This window comes from Schistocerca americana, chromosome 10, assembly GCF_021461395.2.
Source record: "Schistocerca americana isolate TAMUIC-IGC-003095 chromosome 10, iqSchAmer2.1, whole genome shotgun sequence".
In the NCBI taxonomy this organism is placed as follows: Eukaryota; Metazoa; Arthropoda; class Insecta; order Orthoptera; family Acrididae; genus Schistocerca; species Schistocerca americana.
The window spans coordinates 142,553,772-142,581,386 of NC_060128.1; the positions used below are offsets into that span (position 1 = coordinate 142,553,772).

The 27,615-nt window shown below is 42.4% G+C and overlaps 1 protein-coding gene across 1 annotated transcript in view; it reads left to right on the forward strand.

Moving 5' to 3' along the window:
* Positions 1-16,296, forward strand: part of LOC124552309 (homeobox protein Hox-A1-like) — a 37,762-nt gene extending 21,466 nt beyond the window's left edge. Inside the window, exons 2-3 of the mRNA XM_047126583.1 lie at positions 15,451-15,669; positions 16,145-16,296. Coding sequence (XP_046982539.1) covers positions 15,451-15,669; positions 16,145-16,296 — 371 coding nt within the window. The remainder of the gene's footprint in view (positions 1-15,450; positions 15,670-16,144) is intronic.
* Positions 16,297-27,615: the final 11,319 nt, after the last annotated feature.

The window sequence follows — 27,615 nt, forward strand, 5'->3', positions numbered from 1 at the left end:
TGCTGATCTATCTAGGTTCCACTTACCACACAGCGTCAGAGTAATGACGCCTGAGCAAAAAAGTTTGACGACCATTTCCGAGTGACCCATAGGGAGATGCGTGCTGGAGATTACTGGAACACACAGGGAAAGAGAAAAATTGATCAGGGGACTTCATCATCATCGTCGTCGTCGTCGTCGTTATCATCATCATCATCATCATCATCATCTCCCTCAGGTCTCTATCATTCACCCACCCACTCACGGGGTCTACCCAGTTCTCTCTTTCTAGTCGGCCGATAATTCATTCTGTTTACTTGGCAATCCGTTGACTGAGATTATGTCAACGTGATTCTTCCTCGTCATTCTGCTGTCTTCTATCTTGTTATTTACTGGAAAGATATTCAAATCTGATTTTTATTGTATCATCAGTTACTCTATCCATTTTATTACAGTCTCTCACATATTTCATGAACATCATCTTTGCTGTCTGTATAATGGGTTTCCTTTGTTTGTTACTGTCCATGATACGAGATCACATACGAGAGTAGGCACAGCCGTAACTTTACAGAATTTCATTTCTGTCTCCTTTCTTGTTTTTCTTCACAAAATTCTTCCAGCTGTTACGCAGATAGCTTGATAATTGTTATTAACCTTCTTCTCAACATCTTTCTCATAGTTAAAACTAGTATCACATCCTAAACAGCTGAAGTGGGATACTTGTTTTAAATTTTTTTCATTTATTATTATTTTAAGACTCACTGAATTCTTTCCTATGAAAGGCTTTATATTTGTCTTTTTTCAGATACAGTTAAGATGTAATATATTTCGTTTTAGCTCAGTCTGTATACTGCTCTCTGCAAATTCTCTTCTGTTTACTGTATAATTATCTGACCATCAGAATACAACAGAATATTCAGTGGTATGAAAAAAGTGTTATTTTAATTCCCTTCCATTTGAATACTACATCGTCAATACATAAATTAAATAAAGTAAACACCTTGATTTATTAATATTACATGTGACATTTCCGAACCTGAACTTATTACTCTTTCTGTATTCACATATAGATTCTTTATATTATTAATAATGTGATTAAGAAAATCTGTGATTTCCAATAGTTTCCATAAAAGGTTTTTTTTGCCTTATCAAAGGCTTTCTCATAATCCATAAATAATAAATCCGTTTCTAAATTTAACTTAAAGCCCGATTGTCCTTCTCAGATTATTGCATCAGCAGTACTTTGTAATCTTTGATTAAGAATTTTTCCATAAATTTTATATCCTGCATTTAGTGAACTTATTCCTCTGTAATCTCCTGTGTTCGTCCCTGGAAAGGCCGTAAGGCAAGGCAAGGACGCAATATTCCATCCCTGCACGCTCACCTTGCTCGCCGGGGAAACAGTGAGAAAGGCGGTTACGACTCTGACAAAACGACTTCTTGTAATCACGTGCCAATAAATCCATAGCAGTGAGATCCGGCGATTTGCGGTGTCCATGGAACAAATTCTACCCTTCCAATCCGTCCTATGCGGTTGTTTGTTTTCTGGCGTATCACTGCACCCCAAAAAACTCATTTCTCCATCACTCTCTGAGAAACACTCTTTTGATTTTTCGCGTTAAAAAAAGCTTGCATAACTATGATAATTCAAATTTGTCGTTTCGAAGAGGTATGATCTACAGGGAAAGACTAATATATGCTATAATATGCAAACTTATAGACCTGTTACCTGATCTTTTAAAACAGTCAAACATATTACAGTTTTCGCTTCTCATCTTTTTTCGAGTTTTTTTGTTTTGTTTTCGTGTACATTTTACAAAAAATAATACTTTTTTTAAATAAGAATAATTTGAAGATGAAATATAGATAAAATTTTGCAGTATTAGTTGAAAACAGTCTTGCTTGCAATTTTAGTTTTTTTATTATTCATAATCTATGCGGTTCACCTTACATAGGCATCTTCAGGCTGATCTTAACAAAGCGTATGCAGGTCTTGGAGTCATACAAGTCCATCTAGAAAGTATTTACTGACGTTAACGAAGGCGATGTTGGCCTGATGTGCTCGAAATTGCCCTTTAGCTACACTGTCTAAACGATCGTCCTAAGAAATACCAAATTAAGATCAGCCTGAAGATGCCTAAACAAGGTGAAACGCGTAGTTGATAAATAATTAAAGAAAAACTAAAATTGCAACCAAGACTGTTTTCAACTAATACTACTAAACACTGGTTTGCTGAATCATGCCACAGATGGATTGGATAAAATTTTGCTGTTTTAAGAAGAATATAAAAAGGTGATAGGATAGAGCAGAGATCTGTTCGTGCTATCACCGATTGTAACTGTCTGTTAATACCTCAGAATGATTTCTTCGAGCTGTTGACCGCCAGTCACAACAAAAAGTTTGGTTAGTAGTAGAGAAATAATATTGCTAAACGTATGAAAAGACAGCAATGGACTTGCAAGAGCAGTTGAACGGAATGGACAGTGTCTTGAAAGGAGGGTATAAGATGAACATAAACGAAAGCAAAACGAGGATAATGGAATGTAGTCGAATTAAGTCGGGTGATGCTGAGGGAATTAGATTAGGAAATGAGACACTTAAAGTAGCAAAGGAGTTTTGCTATTTGGGGAGCATAATAACTGATGATGGTCGAAGTAGAGAGGATATAAAATGTAGACTGGCAATGGCAAGGAAAGCGTTTCTGAAGAAGAGAAATTTATTAACATCGAGTATTGATTTAAGAGTCGGGAAGTCGTTTCTGAAAGTATTTGTATGGAGTGTAGCCATGTATGGAAGTGAAACATGGACGATAAATAGTTTAGACAAGAAGAGAATAGAAGCTTTCGAAATTTGGTCCTACAGAAGAATGCTGAAGATTAGATGGGTAGATCACATAAATAATGAGGAGGTATTGAATAGAATTGGGGAGGAGTTAGTGGCACAACTTGACTAGAAGAAGGGATCGGTTGGTAGGCATGTTCTGAGCCATCAAGGGATCACCAGTTTAGTACTGGAGGGCAGCGTGGAGGGTAAAAATCGTAGAAGGAGACCAAGAAATGAATACACCAAGCAGATTCAGAAGGATGTAGGTTGCAGTAGGTACTGGGAGATGAAGAAGCTTGCACAGGATAGAGTAACATGGAGAACTGCATCAAAGCAGTCTCAGGACTGAAGACCACAACAACAATGAATTAACTGAAGTTGCTCATCCGTGTACAATGTTCAGTGTTTCCTTGACTAGATCGCCAGCACCTTACACTTATTTACTGTTATTCTCGTCCGTATGACTGGTGGAGATAGCCTTTACTGTTCTGAATTTAGGCTCGCCAGTTTATTTAGTATTTTTTCTGCTTTGTCTGTTTGTAGCCTTGTGTGTTCGTAGAAATTCAACTTCTCATCTACGTGTAACAGAAGAGAGAAGAGCGTAGATTAAAAACGTGTAAGACGGGGATTCTTCTACTGTTGTGTGACAATCGATCAAGTGCTCCGCGTAGATGCCTGTTCTCGCGGAATCGCGTATAACATTCATAGGTGATTGCGTTTTCGAAAAGTCGTGCATGTTGAGCTCCTCCAGAGCACAAATAGGCCAGAATGAATCTTCCCACTCAGACATCTCAAGCGTTATAGTGAAGAAGAGGGTAGTTTCCTAATGCGTATAATTGCAGGCTTCTTGCTATGTGACTGCAGCATATAAGTACATTCTTACAGAATTTCACCACGAATTGTGCATGTCCCTACCAAAAATCGTAAGATGTCTGCAGCATCAAACGGATATTTCCAAATAAATAACAGAATTTTAAAAAAATGAAAATTAATTAACTTCTGCTCATAGTCTTCTGCTCGTCTCATGGGCATAGCTGTTATCTTTAAAGTATCGGGTTGTGACATAACTGCGTCTTTTATATTTCCAGCTTCTGTCCAGTAACATAAGGCTCTATTTTTGTACCTCGAATTTGTGCATTACAGTATAATTTTACACCATTGCCAACCTCGACAAATTCACAAAAATCTCAAATTCAGGGACATCTTTTTCCTACTCGTTTTGGGTTTGAGCTGCTGTATCCTAAGTGTACGGTACGTGCTGTGCATGGCACTAACATCTGGCCTAACAACATTTTAATTTTAAATACATTTTTTGTAATGATTAATACGTTTTTATGTACAAAATTAGATACAGACAAGTTTCTAATGATAGCAGTTTCTTATTAGTTTCGCTAATTTGGCTTTAGTCGTAAAAACGCCAATATTTTTTGTGTGCAAAGTATTAAATTAACCAAATTTTAATTATCTTGTTCTAAAGATAATAATTAGTCGGAATAGTTTCCAATGGAATTTTAATTATCTTGTTCCAGAGATAACAATTAGTCGTAACAGTTCCAGTGGGAACAATAGTGATGACGTCATTTCTCGTCCATTAACCAAATTGTGATATTGGAAAATGAGAAAAATGTTCAGTGAAGAGCAAATTTTTAAATAATAAATATCCGCTCCAATCTGCACCACTCCAGCTTTTAGCCACTTCCTCGAACTCCTCAGCAGCAGGAACGCTACTCTGGAATAACGTCCCGCAATACATTAGACAACTGAACAACGTCTCCAGCTTCAGAAGACAGTTAATGACACACCTACTAAAGTAACAATAACGATTACCATTGCCCTGCACACCCGTGTACATCTTTGTTTCCAGCCAGATGTTCGTCATTTCCCAATATTCTTGGCAGGTGCCGTTCCCTTAAATTCCCTTTCTACAGAACTCGCTATACCAGTAAACATATATCTTGTACGCCTACAAAACCTTTTTTTGTCTACCACTGTCATTATTCTTATTATTATCATTATTATTACTACAGATATTGTCAGTATTAACTTTATTAGTTCATAGTAAGTGTTTTATTTACTCACATTGCCGCTCCAGACACTCAAATCGTTTTAATACTATTTGTCATATTAAAATTGTTATTTTTTATAAAAGTTTATGAACAAAGATATTGTATGCGTGAAACCCTCGAACGATGTAAAGAGGGCGTGATTGCCCTAAGCACATCAGGTTAAATAAATAAATAAGTAAATAAAAATTGTGAAATACGAAGTATTAAAGAAGCAGAAAGGTTAATAATCCTTTATTATTATATGGTTGATATGATCTCTAGATTCGCTGAAAATATTATCACGTTCGCATGAAATACACACAAAAAATTAAAATTGCTATTATACGAAGCCACTGTGCACAGATTAATCGGTATCGAAATACTGAAAGTGAATCATCATTTTAGCATAATTTTTTGTGCGAATAACCTGTGTGTCCATAAATGAAATGGAAAATGTAAATAAACATGATTTCAATCTAATGAGAATTTTGCGTTACATATCGAATATGTATCATAAATTACATTTTTTCGACGAAGTAAATAGGTACAATGCCTAGTTCCATTAGAACCACTACCAACGAAGCTGTCGTCTATGGAATAGAAGCATCCCACGTCTGCAGAAAAAAAATGTTTAGGACGGTACCATCCTTTCTGTTCTGTCTCCAATCCTTGCTTATTTGTGACGATTTCTTCTGTGTCTTTATCCACTTTGCGTTTTAGTTCTTCAAAATTCTGCGCACTCATTCTCGTCAGTCTGTTACGACTAATTCTTTGTATTTGCTATTAGAAATGCGCCTGCAATTTTTTCTGTATTATTGCATATGTTTATATTATTTCTTAATTTAAATTTTTCTACTTTTCTTCTGTTCCTTAATACCTCCCTCACAAACTTTCTTTCCTTCTTCTTAATTTCTCCGTTTTTTTGATCGGTCCTAATGCTAGTTTTACTGAGGTACAATCTAAGACAAAAAAAGGCGCACTACGAAGGAGGTCCTAATATTAGTTTTACTGATGTACACTCTAAGACAAAAAAAAGGCGCACCACGAAATTGTTATCCGAAAGAGACGGTAATCATTAGACGTGATGTACATGAACAGACAATGAAACGGTCATAGCTTCAGAAAACTGGATGACTTACTCAAGACAAAGAGCAAGTCAGTAACGCGTTGCTCCACCTCCGGCCCTTATTATCGCAGTTATTTAACTGGGCATTGTTTGATAAGAGTTGCTGGATATCCTCCTTGGGGATATTATACAGAATTCCGTCTTGACGCGTTAGATCATCCAGATCCCGAGTTGGTTGAAGGGCCCTGTTCATAATAGTCCGAACGTTCTCAATGGAGAGAAATCCGGCGACCTAGCTGGCCAAGGTGGGGTTTCCTAAGCACGAAGACAAGCAGTGGAAACACTCGTCGTGTGCGGACGAGTATTATCTTGCTGAAATGTAAGCCCAGGATGGCTTGCCGTGAAGCTCAACAAATAGCGTCGACGTACCACTGTGATTTAAGGATGCCGCAAAAGACAACCAAAGGGGTCATGCTATGGAAATAAATTGCACTCCAGATCATTACTCATGGTTGTCGTGCATTATGGACGAGGGCGAGATTGGTATCCCACAGCTGTTCAGGGCGTCTCGAGGCACGTCTTCAGCTTCGAACCTCATCGAGCGGAGTAGAATTGTTTTCAGTGGTGAGTTCCGCTCATGGTGGAATGCGAAGGTGAACAGATTGCGAATTAGTGAAGTTGAAAGGTCTCTGTTGGATTCCTTTCATGTTTAATTTCTTAAATCTGTTGTCATTTATGGAAGAAATTCCTCTTCTAAATTTACTGTGGCGTTTCTGACTATCTGGGAGGAGACTGAGTAGTGGAACGTGTTACTTTTATTTTTGCTATGTAAGCGGTACTGCTAGACAATAAAAGCGGGTTAAAAGCTGTGAGCTGTCTGGGGAAGTTAACCTTGCATTACTGCGCAACTGTTTCACCAGGTAAATAGTCTAGGTTTACCAAATTCCCAAACAGACTAACATTAATTATAATCTTTTAATAGTCATACAACAACCGGTAACATATATATATATATATATATATATATATAAGGAGCATTTAAATAAAAAGAAAGAAATCAGTTTATATTTGGAAATTTATTTTAAGATTGATCATTGAAATTTCAGCATATTAAACGTGAGTTATAACTGAGCTGGTGCCTTATTTAGGATTGTGAAAATGTGAGATTGTAATCTTACGGAACACATAAAATATGGAGCCAAGATTGGGAGACTGCATACAACACTGCATTCATAAAATAACACACGAAGAACGTTGAAAGATAAGCAAGAGGAAATTAACCACAACCAACCGATTCAGTTTTCACCCAAAGAAATTACGTTCGTAGCACAATCCTGTCCGTCATGTAACTACCACACACTGGTATACTAAATTCATACTAACTCTCTGTGAAATCTTCCCAAAAAGAATAGCTGAGGGCTACTTTGATGATTACACCACATGCTTCACGTCGTCAACTTGGTTTACACAAAGCGTATAACTCCACAATAATTTTGATAATTAAAATAAATTAGATCGAAAAGCAATTTACAAAAAAAAAACCTCGAACTGGTTACTAACGTCTTACTATTAACCTCATGGGTCAAACAGTTGTATAAGCACGTGGTACTGGTCTCGCAAAGTACACCCCACGTGGGTTGAACATAAAGAAAAGTTGCTATATTGAAAAATATTGTCAAGACGAGACGTTATAATCACCCAAGCATTCGCATTTAAGATTGATCTTAGTTAGAGTTACTGATCAAAACGTGGTTCCACTTTACTCACGAAGTAGTGACAAAGCAACTACCGGAAAATAATCTGAACTTCACACGAGAATTACACTGCGCTGCAATTTAAGATAACATTAGATATTTTAGAGCTAAACCTGAAATAAAGGTGATTAAATTTTCAGTTAGGCTGAACTTAAGAAATGCATTGTCCTAAGGACTTAGCAGAGACGCGCTTAGCCGGAGATCTTACCACTTCAGACGCTCGCCACGGACAGACTGACTGGTCCCTTCCTGAGGGGTGGCTCACAAATACAAACGGAAGTGGCCAGAGGGGCAGCTTCCTATACCAACATGACAACGGACGGACAGGACCATACTAAGAATAGAAACCTCTTTGCTTTTAGAAAGCGTAGCTACCTGTTCCGACGTTGGTCCTACTGTTCTCTAGCAGACAGGCTTGTCTGCTACCCTCAAGCATGCAACTAGAAATACATTTGCTCATTCATCCTCTCACACAGAAGGGAAGGGGGATGACAGCATCTTATCATATACAGTATATAAAAGAAAGCGGATGTAGGTTCCGTATGAGACTGTGTGACATGAATTACATACTGTATAAACTGTGTTTTAAAGTGTAGTAGTGTGACAGATCGTTCTTGTTTATGTGTAAAAGTAATACGTTCCACTGCTCAGTCTCCTCCCAGATAGTCAGAAACACCACAGTAAATTTAGAAGAGGAATTTCTTCCATAAATGACAACAGATTTAAGAAATTAAACATGAAAGGAATCCAACAGAGACCTTTCATAACATATCACTACACTATCAAGTCACAATAATGTGACCTATCAAAAGCCTGAATAACCAGCTTTTGTAGTGCGGACCGCTGCTACCCTTGCCGGAAGCGAGTCAGTAAGGTTCTGGAACCCGGTTAGCCGAGCGGTCAAACGCACGGCTTTCCGGAGCGTGAAGGAGCGCCTGGTCCCCGACTCGAATCCGCCCGGCGGACTTGTGTCGGGGTCCTGTGAGCCGGCCAGTTTGTGGACGGTTTTTAAGCGGTTTTCCATCTGCTTTGGCGAATGCAGGCTGGTTCCCCGTATTCCGCCTCAGCTACACTATGTCCGCGATTGCTGCGCAAACAAGTTCTCCACGTACGCGTACACCATCATTACTCTACCACACAATCGTAGGGGTTACACTCGTCTGGTGTGAGACGTTCCCTGGGGGGTCCACCGGGTGCCGAACAGCACAATAACCCTGGGTTGGGTGTGGGGTGGTGGAGGGGTGAAGTGGACTGCGGTAGTCGTCGTGGGGTTGTGGATCACTGCGGCTGCGAAGGGGACGGAGCCTCTCTGTCGTTTCTAGGTCCCCAGTTATCATACAAGGTTCTGGAAGGCATGGACAGGGATGTGGTGTCATGCCGAGTCCAGTGCCGTGTCCAGCTGTGCTAGGTTTCTCCGTTGAGGACGCGTGACGCGAACAACCCGATCGACCCGGTGAGCTGTGTGGCACGTTGCGTTGTTCTGCTGGAAGATACCATCGTGTCGAGGAAAAAGATATTGTACGTAGAGGTGAACATGGTACCCAAAGATCCATTTTGCCTTCTATAAAGACGAAATCACCCAGGGAATGCCATGAAAAACATTCCCAGACCATAATGCTCCGTCATCCGGCATGGCCCCTTTGCTTTCAGGAGTGAGTATATGCCAACGACCATCTGTCCGATGGGGCATAAAACACGATTCATCTGAAAAAGCAGCTGTCGGCACACAATGGACGTCCAATTGTACACTCATGCTCATGAATTAAGGATAATGCTGATTCATGGTGAAACAACGCTCTGGTAGGCAGTTTGCGGGTTTAAATCACCTCGGGGTATGACCATGCGGTGCATTTGACCCGCAGTCGTCGCACGGTGGTGCTGGCAGTCCACAAATGCAGAGGTGTGTTGGTGCATGTCAGAGTACGGTGCAGCGAGCAAGTGTGCAGACGTTTTCAGACGTGTTAATGGTCACTGTGTGTTGAAAATGGCTCAACACATATTGATGACGTTATGAGGGGTACAATACTAGGGCGACTGGAGGCTGGTCAAGCACAGCAGGTCGTAGCACGGGCCCTCCATGTGCCACAAAGTGTGATCTCAAGATTATGGCAACGATACCAGCAGACAGGAAACGTGTCCAGGCGCTACAGTACGGGACGTCCACAGTGTACAACACCACAAGAAGAACGATATCTCACCATCAGTGCCCGCAGTCGGCCACGGAGTACCGCAGGTAGCCTTGATCAGGACCTTACCGCAGCCACTGGAACAGTTGTCTCCAGACACACTGTCTACAGACGACTGAACAGACACGGTTTATGCGCCCGGAGACCTGCAAGGTGCATTCCACTGACCGCAGGTCTCAGGAGAGCCCGTAAAGCCTGGTGTCAAGAACACAGTACATTGCAACAGTGGTTCCAGGTTACGGTCACGGACGAGCCCAAGTATAGTCTGAACAGCGATTTTCAAGGGGTTTTCATCTGGCGTGAACCAGGAACCAGATACCAACCCCTTAATGTCCTTGAAAGGGGCCTGTATGGAGTTCGTGGTTTGATGGTGTGGGGTGGGATTATGATTGGTGCACGTACACCCCTGCATGTCTTTGACAGAGGAACTGTAACAGGGCAGGTGTATCGGGACGTCATTGTGCACTAGTATGTCCGCCTTTTCAGCGGTGCACTGGGTCCCACCTTCCTCCTGATGGATGATAACGCACGGCTCCACCGAGCTGCCATCGTGGAGGACTACCTCGAAACAGAAGATATCAGGCGAATGGAGTGGCCTGCCTGTTCTCCAGACCTAAACCCCATCAAGCACGTCTGGGATGTTGTCGGTCGACGTATCGCTGCACGCCTTCAAACCCCTACGACACTTGAGCTCCGACAGGCGCTGGTGCAAGAATGGGAGGCTGTATCTCAGCAGCTGCTCGACCACCTGATCCAGAATATGCCAACCCGTTGTGCGGCCTGTGTACGTGTGCATGGTGACCATATCCCATATTGATGTCGCGGTACATACGCAGGAAACAGTGGCGTTCTATAGCACATGTGTTTCGGGACGGTTTTCTCAACTTATCAGCAATACCGTGGACTTACAGACCTGTGTTGTGCGTGTTCCCGATGTGCCTATGCTTTAGCGCCATACGGTAGCAGGTTCGAATCCTGCCTCGGGCATGGATGTGTGCGATGTCCTTAGTTCTAAGTTCTAGGGGACTGATGAGCTCAGAAGTTCAGTCCCATAGTGCTCAGAGCCATTTGAACCATTTTTTATTAGCGCCAGTTTTGTGTAGTTCCACGTTGTGTGGCACCACATCCTGCAATTATCATTATTTTATGAGCATGAGTGTAGTATTAGCGTGCAAATCCCAGCCCTCGTCGCCGATGAACGGGAGTCAGCCAGGATGCATGAAACAAGCGTCTGCTGCAGAGGCGTATAGGCAGCAACGTTCTCTGAACGGTCGTTGATTATACACTGTCTGCAGCCTCTTGGTTCATCTGGAAGGTCAGTTGCACGGCTATTCGCCCGTTCACATCTCTGCAGCCGTTGTTCACCCTTGTCGTCTAAGACAGGTGGTGCACTACATTTGCCTCGGAATCAGCATTGGATTGCGCCATTTTTTCATACATCGTAGGCTTTAGCCATGGTTGCACGCAAACAATTAGCAAACTTAGCCACTGCAGAAATGCTTCCACCAATGATCCCGCCCTTTCGGACGTTAGATAAATCGCTCCTTTTCCGCAGTACGGCAACGATTGCACTCTCCCCCGCGTCCCCCCAACACACTTTATATACCCTCCACTGCCAGTGCTGCCACGTGCCCTCTGTGAGTGATTATAGCACGTTGACGTCGAACATCGGCGGAGGTTAACATTAATGTGACTGGACGCGTAAATATATCAGTTACCGAAAAGTAACACTGACGGCTGTCACTGTTATCGGGAAGTAACGGTTCAGCCCGTTCTTACACTGTGGTACTCAGACTAACATTCGGTCAGATGAGAGCCTTACTTTTGTTATTATACTATTATTTTTTTACTTAGTAGCTACTTTTCATTAATAAACATCTTTATATTTTTAACCAGCTGTACCCAGCCACCCTGTGCTGTGCCTCAGTCTGCATAAATGGAAAAGAAAGTAAAGAGAAAGCACACGTTCCTAATATGTATGGGAATTGGATATACGTCCCAATCTCCTTCCCTTTCCTGTCTCTGCCCAACTCCCGCTCCCCTTTCTTTCTCCATCTCTCCCTTCTTTTTCCCTCCCTTTCTTTCTCCATTTCTCCCTTCTTTTTCCCTCTCTCTCTCTCTCTCTGTCCATCACCTCCTCCCCCTCTCTTTGTCCATCTCCTGGTTCCCGTCTTCTACGTTCATTTCTCCCCACCCCTCTGTCCGTCTCCACTTCCTCCACTCTCTTTGACCTTGATCCTTGTTTATTGTTACTGCGAACTCAGATTCTGTAGTAATGAACCAATAAGCCATAAATATCACTTTCCTGTTTGTTCACAACTTTTCGCTACTGTGTATACACGTCTGTGTGTGTCTAAACGTTTATTACAGTAACGTGTAAGAATTTTAAATAATCGTAAATCTACGACTTGAGATCTTTGGTAACCATGTTTTCAATTTCTCTCTTACATGTAAATATTTATATATTATAAGTATACATATATTAAAGAATTAGGTACCTTAAACACGCCCGTATTAGAGTTCAAAGTTGTGTCAAAGCAGTTGGTCAAGAACTTGAGGAGATTAACGATTTTGAACAAACCAACATCTAAATTTTTATAACGCTTCCCCTTCTATTACCTACATACCAGATGGTGTTCCGGTAGGTGTATAAAAACACTCGATTATCCGAGTACAACGTTGTTTCAAAATTTCAGAGTAATATATGAAGAACTTTCGGAGAGCCGAGATTCTGAAGAAACGAACAACTATGTTTGCGCTTACGAGGTGCGACAATAAAGTAATGAGACTGATTTGAAAAAAAGTGTTGCTTACCGTTTTATTCATGTTTAGTGTTGTCTCCTTCAAAGTAGTTCCCTTCTGATTGCACACACTTTTTCCAGCGCTTCTGCCATTGATGGAAACATTTCTGAAACTCATCTTCTGTAATATCCTCCCAAGACCCTCGTCACAGCTTTTTGGACATCTTGTGATGTTTGAAAATGGCGTCCCTTGACCGCCGTTTTGACTCTTGGAAATAGAAAAAAGTCTCACGGAGCGATATCTGGTGAATAAGGTGGCTGTAGTAGTACTGAAATTTGTTTTGAGGTTAAAAATTGGTGTACTGACAGAGCAGTGTGGGATGGCGCATTATCGTGACGTAGAATCCAATTATCAGCAATGTTGGCACGGACACGAAGAACTCTTTCTAAAAATTTACTTGTAGTAATATTGGTTAACTGTTGTCCAGGAGCCAGCCACTCTTTATGAACAATTCCCTTGGAATCAAAGTAGCACACAAGCATGCATTTCACTTTTGGCTTTGACATGCGAGCTTTTTTTGGTCGTGGTGATCCCTTTGAGTACCATTGCGAACTTTGGCGTTTTGTCTCTGGATCGTACTGAAAAAGGCAACTTTCATCACCAGTGATAACATGGCTCAACAATTCTGGATTGATTTCCGTTTGCTCTAACAGATCGGCTGCCACACTTTTCCGTGTTTCTCGCTGTTGTGGTGTGAGATTTTTGGGGACCATTATTGCACAAATCTTTCTCATACCAAAATCTTCAGATATTATCAGACGAACAGTTTCTCGTATACAGAAAATGTAGGTGTCCCTAATCGCAAATCTGCGAAATTTTTTAATCAACTGCTTTGAAATCTTGGCATAACTTTCCATTGGTGTATGTGCATGTTTTTAGTTACCAATTTTTTAAGTGAACGTGATACATAAATTTATATAAATTTAAAAATGGGGAAACATTGTTAAAAAATCTCAAAATGTTACATATACATATATTATACATTATATGTTAAACAATACCTAAAACCATGCCCGAATTAGGATTTAACGTTGTGTCAAAATTTCAAAGCAACTAGTCAAAAACTTTCGGAGATCAATGATTTTGAACAAAAGAACAAGAACTATTTTATTTCTATACACTACTGGCCATTAAAATTGCTACACCACGAAGAAATGCAGATGATAAACGGGTATTCATTGGACAAATATATTATACTAGAACTGGCATGTGATTACATTTTCACGCAATTTGGGTGCACAGATCCTGATACATCAGTACCCAGAACAACCAACTCTGGCCGTAATAACGGACTAGATACTCCTGAGCATTGAGTCAAACAGAGCTCGGATGGCGTGTACAGGTACAGCTGTCCATGCAGCTTCAACACGATACCACAGTTCATCATGAGTAGTGACTGGCGTATTGTGACGAGTCAGTTGCTCGGCCACCATTGACCAGACGTTTTCATTTGGTGAGAGATCTGGAGAATGTGCTGGCCAGGGCAGCAGTCGAACATTTTCTGTGTCCAGAAAGGCCCGTACAGGACCTGCAACGTGCGGTCGTGCATTATCCTGCTGAACTGTAGGGTTTCGCAGGGATCGAATTAAGGGTTGAGCCACAGGTCGTAATACATCTGAAATGTAACGTCCACTGTTCAAAGTGTCGTCAATGCGTACAAGAGGTGGCCGAGACGTGTAACCAGTGGCACCCCATACCATCACGCCGGGTGACGGGTGACGGGTGACGAATACACGCTTCAAATGTGCGTTCACCCTGATGTCGCTAAACACGGATGCGACCATCATGATTCTATAAACAGAACCTGGATTCATCCGAAAAAATGACGTTTTGCCATTCGTGCACCCAGGTTCGTCGTAAAGTACACCATCGCAGGCGTTCCTGTCTGTGATGCAGCGTCAAGGGTAACCGCAGCCACGGTCTCCCAGCTGATAGTCCATGCTGCTGCAGACATCGTCGAACTGCTCGTGCAGATGGTTGTTGTCTTGCAAACGTCCCCATCTGTTGACTCACGGACCGAGACGTAGCTGCACGATCCGTTACAGCCATGCGGATAAGATGCCTGTCATCTCGACTGCTAGTGATAAGAGGCCGTTGGGATCCAGCACGGCGTTCCGTATTACCCTCCTGAACCCACAGATTCCATATCCTGCTAACGGTCATTGGATCTGGACCTACGCGAGCAGCAGTGTCGCGATACGATAAACCGCAATCGCGATAGTCGGAAACGTGATGGTACGTATTTCTCCTCCTTACACGAGGCGTCACAACAACGTTTCACCAGGCAACGCCGGTCAACTGCTGTTTGTGTATGAGAAATCGGTTGGAAACTTTCCTCATGTCAGCACGTTGTAGGTGTCGCCACCGGCGCCAACCTTGTGTGAATGCTCTGAAAAGCTAATCATTTGCATATCACAGCATCTTCCTCCTGTCGGCTAAGTTTCTTGTCTGTAGCACGTCATTTTCGTGGTATAGCAATTTTAATGGCCAGTAGTGTAGTTTGACCCATCCTCGTATTCAAGAATCTGCCTTACATTTTCAGGAGCTGTGATAGTGCAAATACTATCAAACTGCATAAATGTTTGTTTGCTAATTCTTCTGTCTGTTTCGACAGCCCCGAAACCACCTCCTGACGGGTTCGCGCTGGCCGGCGGCGTGGCGGGACCGCACGCGGGGGCGGCGTCACCGTTCAGCGCAGCCGGGGGCGGCGGGGGCGGCGCCGGCCCCCTGGCCACCTCCCCGTCGTCGCTGTCCGCCTCCGCCGCCGCCGCAGCCGCGGCCGCCGCAGCCGCAGCCGCCGCCGCCTCCGCAGCCAGCAACACGGGCCGGACCAACTTCACCAACAAGCAGCTCACCGAGCTCGAGAAGGAGTTCCACTTCAACAAGTACCTGACGCGAGCGCGGCGCATCGAGATCGCGTCCGCGCTCCAGCTCAACGAGACGCAGGTCAAGATCTGGTTCCAGAACCGCCGCATGAAGCAGAAGAAGCGGCTCAAGGAGGCGGCTGCCAGCGGCGGGCTGCTGGGTCAGGGGGCGGCGGGGGCGGCGGGGGTGGCGTCGGAGGCGGCCGCCGTGCTCAGCAGCGCCAGTAATTCGCCCACTGCCGCCGGAGCCGCGCTCAGTGAGAACAGCCAGGAGGCCTCGCCTCGGGCCACTGCATCTGAGCACTAGTCCGCCTCCTAGGCCAGTCACATCCACTCTCCAACTGAGCACCAAAGTCGTGGTCCAATCAGTGAACTACCAGAAGGCGTAGCTCTGCCTCGAGTTGGTCTCCTATCAACTGTCCAGCTGAGGACTACAATGTTGGTCCAACTAGTGAACCAGCTGGAAGTGTCATGTGGGGTACTTCTGGCTGAAGCTGGTCCTTGATGTTCCATTAACTCTCCAGCTAAGTGTCAAAATCGTGGTCCCCACAGTGAACAACTGGGAGATGTAATCAGGGCTAGTTCAGATCCAAGCTGGTCCCCATTGTACCATCGACACTCCAGCTCAGTGCCAAAGTCATGGTGGAACCAGTGAACTACCAGGAGGCGTAGCTCTGGCTCAAGCTGGTCCTCGGTCTCCCATCAACTATCCAGCTGAGACTACGTTGTTGGGCCAACAAGTGAACCAGCTGGAAGCATCATGTCGGGTACTTTAGGCTGAAGCTGGTCCTTGATGTTCAAGCTGAGTGTCATAACGTGGTCCACACAGTGAACTACTGGGAGATGTAATCTGGGCTAGTTCAGATCAAAGCTGGTTAGTGTATCATCAACTCTCCAGCTCAGTGCCAAAGTTGTGGTAACAAATTTTGAACAACTGGAAGGTGTCATCTTGGGTAACTTGGGCCGATCCTTAGTTCGACAGCCACTTTCCAGTTGAGTGTCAAAGACATGATACGCTGATACATGGTGTGACATCAGCTCATCAGCTGCTTGTCGAAGTTGTACTCTACACAATAAACAATTGGGATACATCATCTGGGGTAGTTCAGGCTCAGGCTGGTTCTTATTTTGACATCAGCTCTCCAGCTCACAGATCTGTGATTTGATATCAACTCTCCACTGCAGTGTCACAATCATGATCACACAGCAAACAATCAGGAGACGTCATCTGGGGTAGTTCAGGCTCAGACAGGCTCTCATTGTGCCATTGGCTCTCCAGCTGAGTGCTGCTGACTGCTGACAGAATAGTCCAGCTGAGTGCCAAAGTCGTTGTCCACACAACTCCAGCTGAGTCCGAAAGTCATAGACCATACAATGAGCAACCAGGAAACAGCATGCAGAGTACTTCAAGCTGTTGATGGTCCACAATGTTCCATCGCCTCTCGAGTTGAGTCAACAACCAGGAGCCATCAGTTGGAGCAGTCCAGGTTGAGAATGGTCCTTGCTGTCCCATTATGCCTCAGGGCACACAGCGAAGGCTCAAGATGTGTCACTTGACCTAATTGGAAGTCTCAGAACAAATGTTTTGGTTCACACAAAGCATTACTAGGTGCTTCCACCTCAGACCTCAGTTTCATCAGCAGTGTCTCATACAAACTCCAGCTTGATGCTATAGAATCCAGCACTATGGTCTCCAAAGCCCACATAATCTACATCAATGTTCTATACTATCAAGTCAACGTTCTCAGACTAGTCATCTTAACGTTGTTCTCTCCCCAAGTCTGCACCGCCATATCGCTAGCAAAGACAAGAACAGTCAGCCAAAACTGTCATCAGGCCCGTCTCTAACTGTGAGCTATAGTGAAGGTTGAACACTCAAGAGGCAACATGTGAAGCCGCTGAACATGGCCAGCTTAAGACTGGTCACTACTGTATCAGTCACTCTCCAATCCACTCCTAACAGTGCAGAATTAGGTGGAGGTAGCAGGTTTACCCTTCATGGAGCATTCAGTCCTCAAAACCCAAAACGAGGGCACTGCAGAATTTTCTTTCTTGTGCAAAAGCAGAACAGCCAGCAGGCTTCCACAGAGCATAACACAGTCTCAATCTGCTTCTCAATGCTTCATTTTCTCTGAAGAAATTCTGTCATTATGGTCCAACTCTCAACAGTCACTGATCAAACCTGCCTCTCAGATCAGCCAGTTTCACAGTGATCCTTGCTCTACAAACCAGTTCCCACCCTATTCCTATTGCCACCACCCTCAATGAGGACACAAATATATATAGCTATGACAGTGCAGAGTTGTCCTCCACTACCCTTTCACACCATTGTTTATGAGTCTACATTTATCTTTCCAATGCAGTGTCATGGCTGGGTGTGATGTCAGTGAATTTTTTGTAGCAGTGGGAGTAGGTACAGTGAGAATAACAATCTTCAGTGCCTCTGTCTACAGAGCACATCTAACTTTTAAAGGCATATGAGGAAATAGGTGGCTCAACCCAAGTTCACCAACCTCCATCTTTCACGAGCTACCAAAACTTGATGCAAATAAGTACCAATTAAGAACGTGTAGCTAGGGTAACAGTCAATTAACCTGGTCTCTAGAAACCATTGCACAGTGACACACTTCCGGTGAGTACTCGATGACCAGACCTAAATCTGGATTGGAATAGGTCGCTGGAAAAGAGACGAGAGCAAAAATGAAACGCCCATTTACAATCGAAGGAGTACAATCTGGCCAGTTTACTGGTGTATTAACCCGCATTAATTTGATAATTTGTGCACTGTTCAATGCCAGGATGTTCACTCAGCTTACTACCATCACAGCTATGAGTTGTTTAACGGCAGATAGGATATTTCTAGGTCAACCATTTGGGATGCTATAGTTAGCATCACTGCTTGAGCCCTGTCCACGGTGGAGGCAATGTGGGCTTCGTGGAGATCATTTTAATCTCTTTAGAAGCCAAAATGATCTGAACGAAGTAAGACATGAAGCTGGATTTGAAAACCTACAGTGCTTTACTAGCTGTGATCCTACTGCCCATAGTATACCCTTGGAGTCCTCCAATCTTTGAACTGTCTTACATGTCCCGAAATGAGGAACCTACTGTAGAACTTGGACTCCGAACCGTGTGCAACTTGAAATAATTTTATGCGTGGTCTGCATTGTGATGCAACTGCTGTAAATATTTTAAATGTGAATGTGAACTGCCATCTTATCTGTTTGTTTCCACTACTAGTTACGTTCATCCTTAGGTGAGAGGTCGTGTCTCAACAGCAGCTGAGACGGTTTTATGTATATTAGGTCTGTCTTCCAAGAGCAGCCAGGCATGTTCTGTCTGGTGTTTCGACAGCTATTTCCGATTTCCTTCTTTGCAAGGTGATGACAGAGTCAGTCAGAACAAATACTGCTCATCATGTTTTCCATGCGACCTCCAATGTCAATGGAAAGTGTCAGTTTGTTTCTCATCACAGACAAAATGATTTTTGAGGTGGAATTTTGCGCATCCATTCGATAGAGGTGCCTCAGATTAGTATAGTGCAATATTCGTTTTATCGACATCTATTAACAGTGCAGTAAAATAGGAAGTATAACCAGTATTCCAACAGCGACTGAGTAGCGCTGATGCCCTGTGCTACCAGCATGCAACAGCGCTGCTGAGTCGCTGTTGGAATACTGGTATACTTCCTATTTTACTGCACTGTTAATAGATATCGATAAAGCGAATGTCCCGCTGCACTAATCTGGGATACCTCTATCAAACGACCACGAAAACTTCCGCTTTATAAATCATTTTGTTTGTAGTGGGAAACAAACTGACGCATTCCTTGAACCTGAGCGTCTCATGGAAAACGTGATAAGCAGTATTTTTTTTGGAACTACTCCACCAGCATGTAGCAAAAAAGGATCTGCCGAAACACCAGAGAAAATACGCCTGACAACTCTTAGATGACACACCTGTTAAAAATGCGATAAATGGCAGATGAAATATTCCCAGACCTTTGGACTTATTGCCATATACGCATCAACATTTTTAACTACACTTTCATTCATTAACATTTCCTTACAATCTTTCTTTTGCTCTTCAGAATCGCCTTCGTCCTTGTTGGGGTCATCTACCATTAAGACGAATGTTGCTTTGTGTTTATCCCTTTTATCAAAACGACTTTTCCTCAGTTACAACGAACTATGACATTTCTGACAGGAAATCATGAACCCAGTCGCACAACTGTAAAGATTCTCCTCCATAGGCATGCCGTTCGTTTAAGAGCTCGCGTGTGAGGAACAGTGTCAAAAGCGGTCTGGAAATCTAGAAAAATGGAATGAATTTGAGATTCATTGTACAAAGTTAAGTGGGGATTAAAAAAACAAACAAACTGCAATTACTCTTTATGTAACTAATGTCCACTGATTCATTATACGAAAATATTCAGAAATTATCCCTGAACAAATTTAGGTTTACCTTGCATTTCCTGACTGAAGTAACAAACACGACATTGCCAAATAATCCGTTACATCGAAATGTGGTGAACCATAAAACTAATTGGGGCTGACGCATTAGAAATTATGTGGCAGTGTCCGAGGAGCCGAGGTTCTATGGAGAATCACAGGAGAGGCAGCTTATTACCTGGAAAACCAAGAGAGGAGAGAGAGAGAGAGAGAGAGATTTCCGAGTCAATCCCGGCAGGGCGGTTGTTTGCGTGTGTGCCGACGGATATCATTGATTGTTTGCCAGGAAGAAGTCCGAAACCCGACCAGACGCCAGGCTTCCTGCGGATTTAGGAGCGCTGCGCGTTTGTTTGCGGGCGCCTGACGGCTGCCTCCGGTGCTGCTACCTGGCGGTGACCTCTGCAAACACTGGCGCCGTGTGACGCGCTCAACAGGAAATGAGGCTCGCTTCTGGCTTCACACGCTGACACCGATTTACGTTGCGCTGCTGCCTTTCAGAAATCCAGGACAGACCGTAGCTCCCTGCTGTGGACGTCTTTGCAAAGATCGACAAAGTAGCGACTGGGAATCCTACATTCATATTCCTGTTCTACATCAAGCATGCCTTTGAATCATCAAGTGAGACTGCCTTCGTAGTGTAATCATCTCAACGGTAACAATCCTGTAGCATGCTATCTAATACTTCACAATAATCACTCGCTTTCCCACGACGTAAGTAAGGCTAACGACTTCACATCCAGTCCCATAGATATTTTTACAATCGCTAATGCTGACCCTTAGTCTAGTTTACTCTTTAGTCCATTGACGCCAATGTCCGACCTATTCCTCCGTTTCCCCAGAAAAAGATATTAACCCTTCGTTAGTGTGGTCAACTAATTTAGTATTATTGGTGCAGTGGCGCGTTTCAGTAAACCCAAATTTTATTTTCTTGTTTGTAAATAAAAAGGCATATTTTATTCCAAACATCAGAGAAAACATTATTAACAAACGTTGACAGCATATATCATATACCACCATTATTTTCTTAAAGTTCTGAAAAGTTTTGAAATTTTCAATTGTAGAGCTCATATTGTCAAAAAAAAGAGGGATAATAAATACACTTATATTTTCCTAATTTTAGTTGTAATACATAGTTTGTTCATCCTAAATATTACATGTAACCAATGTTTATTGATTGTGTCTTCTTCATTCCTGAAACACCCTTTGCACATTGAAATAATGAGTTCTAAGCACAAATTATTCGCGCTTCTACAGCATTAAAGTTTAATATTCCTGTCTTTGGATCTAAAATATACTATGCACCTGCTTGGGGGTGATGTATTTTTATTGGCAGTTTCATTGGAGCCCAGCAAATTAAAATATAATTTTGAAAATTTAGGTGAAAATTCCTTACAACTGGAGAAACCCCTATACCACAAATTTTCTAAGATGCTAACAGTTGAAAACTACTCAATGAACAAATAATTTATAAATGATCAAATCATAGGCTACATTTATATTGCAATTTCAAAATGCCATGTTTGTGAAAACTGCACTACTGTGGTGAGGTTTGATAAACCCAAGGATAAATTTGTCTTTCTCCATAAATGAATTTAAACTGATGTTAACTGCCACAACAACATCTAGAGATCGTAAACGCAAGCTACCGAAGTGTTCAATTATGCACCATCTCATGACAATGTTGATAAGTACATCAAATAGGGTGTGTGAATCTCTAGCACCGTAATGAAAGGCTAAGCATCCAATCACGACTAAAGATACACAGATCTTCCTCTGCACTTCGAGCTTTAGGCTTTTGTGCCTATTCTGTCTTCACTTTTCACTGCCATTTCGTGATGGATCTTCCTACATCCCTTCTTCCTCTTACCTGGTTAATCATGGCCTGACATGAAATCCTCTCTACCCTAATTCTTCATTGATGATGTTTGCATAGTTTCATTGATGATGTTTCCATTACTATAAATATCTAGCTAATTCCTAATACCCTGATTCCCTAAATGTTCTTCTCCAGTAATACACCTAACTTTTCTGGAAATCTCACTCTTTTAGGGATCCATGACTCCATTTTATACAGCATTTCAGGTGTAGCCATGGTGTTATAAAATTTTAATTTTGTTTCATTCTGTATCTTGTTTTGCAGTGTTTTATCTTTCTGCATATTGATTGACATTTGTTAATCTTATTTTCTGTATTCTTGTCCACATTGTATCTGCTATCATGTCCTAAAGAGATCAAATCCAGAGACCTATTACCATTCTTGAGTGAGCACATCTCTCATGATAAACCATGATATTAGGTTCCTTTATTCATCTATGAAAGCTATGTTTTCTTTTTCCCTAATTGATGTAGTTTATACATGTGCATTTTATAGGTATCTTCACTTTCTTCGAAAAGTGCCACATCATCTACATACATAAGAATATTAATATATTTATCTCTATTAATCTGTAAACCCAAATTTAGTTCCTGTCTCAAGTTCTTGATCAGATCAGTTACATACACATTAAATAAGGTCGATGAAAGGCTTCAGCCTTGTTTAAATCATTGACTGGTAGTGATTTCTTCAGTTTTATTATTTACAGTATATGTTATTATTTTTGTGCCCTTGTATAACTTTGAATAAGCTTTCTGTAGCTTCCACAGAATGTATCAGGTCTTCAGCTTTAGTCATTATGTCCCATAGTTTCTTTCTGTTCGCATTGTCAAAAGGTATTTCTAACTCAATAAAAGCTGTATCTGTCTCTAAATTGATGTTTCATCCTGTCTGTAAACTTCTTTATTATGGTAAATATATTATCACTGCATGAACACCATTTCTGGAAACCACTTTCTTCTTTACTAATTATATAAATGCAAATATTTTATAGGCTGAGTTTAGAAGGCTAATTCCTCCATAATTTTCGTGGTTATTTCTTTCGCCTTTCTAAAAAATTGATATCACATTTGAAATTTTCCAAATTTATATATAAATACTACACAAAATGCAAAACACTGCTCCTGGTCCTGACATTATTCCCTATCAGCACCTGAAACAATGTCCACACTCCTCCCTCGAAATCTTTTCCAATCTCTATATGTCATCCTTCAGTACTGACTGCTATCTTGAGGCTTGGAAAACTTCCAGCATCCTACGTTTCCTTAAAGCCAACAAACCTGATAATAGCACCTCCTCCTCCCAACAAATCAACCTCATTTTGCTCTTCAGCAAGTTCACCATTGCAAAAACACACACACACACCAACACCAACACATACCACTCCCTATTAACCAGTGTGGATTCCATCCTAATTTCTCTTCTAACAACTAGCTCTTAAACCTAACCCAGTTCCCATCCACACACTCAATAACCGTAAATCTGCCATCTTTGTGTTCCCTGACTATCAAAAACCAAATGAGCATGTATGGACTTCCAGTCTCCTTTTCAAACACCATATGTTTACACTTTCATAATTCCTGCCATTTCCATCCCACTGCAGGTATGCCTCACGGTTCTGGCAGTTCTCCACTCTTGTATAACTTCTACACGCTGATATCCTTCATCACCACCTCACCCAGTTCACCTTCTGTTGCAGTCAGTGGCTTCTCAGAATTAATCCTTCTAAGGCATGGGTAATAATTTAGGATGTACCACCCAAATAAATTTGTTTTTGAATAGGTTCCGCCTTGAGCAAATACAGTTTTTCCCCTTTACTACCCAGGATCATCAGTGTCTATTCTTTTTTTAAAATTTTCCTTCTTGTTAACAAATACTTTGGTATTCGTCACTTTCTGTATTTCAGGTTAAAGTTGTCTTTCTTTCACAGCGTGTCATTTTATCAGCTTTCCCCATTAGCTTCACTGACAAACTGTACGTTTAAGCTTGCACTGTGTCACTGTTTACAATATATGAAAACAAACATTTCAAATCGGTTTCTCTATTCCCACAATTAGGTGAATGAATCACCCCCTGGAAGTTTATGCCTTTCTGAAGAATTAAGTGTTTCGTTAAGATAGCTATTTAAATAATACTGTATCGGACATTAGTAGATTTGAGCAAAGTACCTTGGTATCAGGACTGTTTGGATCATGTCTATTTTTGTCTTATAGCGTCATAAAATATTTGGATACACTGACAGTATTCGAGCCACCTTTTGCACCCTGCTTTTCCGCCAAAAATTGTTATCAGTCGTTATATGTTCTCATTCATTACGAAAATCAGCATTGTGCGTTGTATTTGCAAAATCAGTGTTCGCATTTACTATTAAGAACAACTTATTTTCCGGCAATGAGGGACAGAGCATTTCAACAGTCCAGAATTCGTATATTCAATTAACAACTGCAGCTCAGTAGAGTAACAAAAAGCTAACATTCTCGCGTGATGCCTAATGACACACTCACAGCTTATAACGATAACGAAGCGACTTCCTTAATTTATGCACAGTCGATTTCCTACATAAATATTCAGGAGCGGAAATTCTTGTTAGCTTGTCGCCCCGATAGCCAACGGGGACACACACACACACACACACACACACACACGAGAAATGTTCGATTCACAGACTCGGATGCTCGTCCGTTCCAAAGATGCTGGCCGAATCGGCTCGGAAACAAAATAATAACGGGTTCCGCCGCGGTGCTAGCTGTCCTGGGCTGAGACGTTATCAGTCGTTCACGCGTGGCTGCGCCAGCCTCGCTGCACGCCAGCACGACATGTCGTTTCAACATTTCTATCACACGACTTAACAGCTGAATGGGTTTTCGGCGTGCTGGCAGCGGACGAGACGATGCTATCTCGCTGTCCGAGAAAAACGCACAGGCTGGCGCGCCTATCGGGAACACTACTCCAGCAACATGCGTGTTCTCTCCCCTCCACTCCCAATCTCTGTCAGTTTCTGACTCTCTCTCTCTCTCTCTCTCTCTCTCTCTCACACACACACACACACACACACACACACACACACACAAAGGAAATGCCCACATCTCTCTCTCTCTACATGCACTCGTATCGAAAGTTCTTTTTCTACCCGCGTGGTTCTCCCTCCCTTCTCGCTCGAGGCACTTGTAAAATACCAAACTTGTTTGTCAAATTCGCTATCCGCTATCATTCGTTTGTCAAATAAGCGCGCAGACGTACAAACAAAATTTGTCAAATTTAACCTCACTGCTGACGTGGCTGTCGCGCTGTACGTACCGTGTCGCGAGTTGCTGGGCAACATATGAGGTGCAACACACAATACAAACTATAAATTTATGAATGCTGCTACATTGCCAGATACCGCCAAGTTACTGATAACAGCCTAGCAAGCAACTGGCTACTGTTCTAAAAACATATACGTAAGTAGTCAGACATGTTTGTCAAATCAGTTTGTGACTCTCTCTCTCTCTCTCTCTCTCTGTCTCTCTCTCTCTCTCTCCCTCCCTCTCCCTCACACACACACACACACACACACACAGACACACACACACACACACACACACACACACAGACAAAGGAACTTCCCACACCTCTCTCTCTCTTTCTCTCTCTTTATATACACTTGCATCGAAAGTTCTTTTTCTACATGCATGCTTCCATCTCCCTCTTTCTCTCTGTGCACTTCGACTCGCTCGAGGCCCTTGTAAAAGACCAAACTTGTTTGTCAAATTCGCTGTCCGCTATCATTCGTTTGTCAAATAAGCGCGCAGACGTACCAACAAAATTTGTCAAATTTAACATCACTGCTGACGCTGCTGTCGCGCTGTACGTATTGTGTCGCGAGTTGCTGGGCAACATAAGAGTTGCAATACAGAATACAAACTTTAAGTCTATGAATGCTGCTCCAGTTGCCAGATGCCTCCAAGTTACTGATAATGGTCTAGAAGGAACTAGCTACAGTTCTACAAACATATACGTAAGCGGTCAAACGTGTTTGTCAAATCGGTTTGTGACTCTCTCTCTCTCTCTCTCTCTCTCTCTCTCACACACACACACACACACACACACACACACACACACACACACACATAAAGGAAATGCCCGTATCTCTCTCTCTCTCTCTTTCTCTCTCTCTCTCTCTCTTTCTCTCTCTCTTTACATACACTCGCATCGAATGTTCTTTTTCTACCTGAATGCTTCCATCTCCCTCTTTCTCTCTCTGCACATAGTCTTGCTAGAGGCCTTTGTAAAAACCAAACTTGCTTGTCAAATTTGCTGTCCGCTATTATTTGTCAAAACTGTTTGTCAAATAAGTGTGCAGATCTTCCAACAAAATTTGCCAAACCTCACTGCTGATGCGGCCGTCGCGCTGCACGTATCGTGTCCCGATTTGTTGGGCAACATACGAGGTGCAATGCAGAACACAAACTTTAAATTTATGAATCCTGCTCCAGTTGCCAGATGCCTCCAAGTTACTGATAATATCTAGTAAGCAAATAGCTACTGTTCTACAAACATATACGTAAGCGGTCAAACTTGTTTTCAAATCAGTTTTTGGCTCTCTCTCTCTCTCTCTCTCTCTCTCTCTCTCTTCTCTCTCTCTCTCTCTTTACATACACTCGCATCGAAAGTTCTTTTTCTACCCGCGTGCTTCTCCCTCTTTCTCTCTCTGCACGTAGACTCGCTCCAGGCCCTTGTAAAAGACCAAACTTGTTTGTCAAATTCGCTGTCCGCTATCATTCGTTTGTCAAATAAGCGCGCAGACGTACGAACAAAATTTGTCAAACCTGACTGCTGACGCGGTTGTCGCGCTGTACGTATCGTGTCGCGAGATGCTGGACAACACACGAGGAGCAATACAGAATAAAAACTTTAAATCTACGAATGCTACTCCAGTTGCCAGATACCCCCAAGTTACTGATAATAGTCTAGCAAGCGACTGGCTACTGTTCTACAAACATATACGTAAGCGGTCAAACTTGTTTGTCAAATCGGCCGTCAATAATCCTCTCAGTCACGTCAAACACAGCCTATGATTAACGAACACTTCAAATCAAGTTGCGCATGCCAAATAAATTGACAAACACGTTAAGTTTGACAATTTGTTTGATCGTGTACTTTTGAAGCAGCTGTGGCACTGTTAGTATCGTATTGGAAAGTTTTTGGACATTAGTGAACAATATACGAGGTGCAATGCAAAATACAAACTTAAAATCTTCTAAAGCTGCTCCATTTGCCAGATGTCTCCAAGTTAGTGATAACAGTCCGACAACAACAGGCTACTGTTCGAGAAACACTTCCGTAAATACTCTAATGTGTCGAATCAGTAGTCAATCAAAATTTCTCTGTCACGTCAAACACAGCCTATGATTAACAAACACTTCAAGCTCAGTGCTCAATAATTCGACAAACATGTGAAGTTTGACAAATTGTTTGTCCATGTACGGGAACCCCTAAGGGAGGAAACTCTTGTGCACCATTCGATTGAGTCCAGTAACCTGTTGTTCTCTGTCTCTTCATGTTCTGTTGCGCATCGTATTTTGTGAGGCAGAGGTTGGGAAGCAGAGTACTATTTGCCTAAACGAGCGTGGAAAATCACCTAAAACATTCACTTACTCTGGTCGATCTCAAGGACAAACTGTGTTAAATCCGTCGCGTAGATTCAGCCTGATTGTGAGTCTCGTTCACCTCCCTGTCTCGTAAGCTAGCGCTAGCGAACTATGAACTCTCATTCAGTACTCGCCACTTGT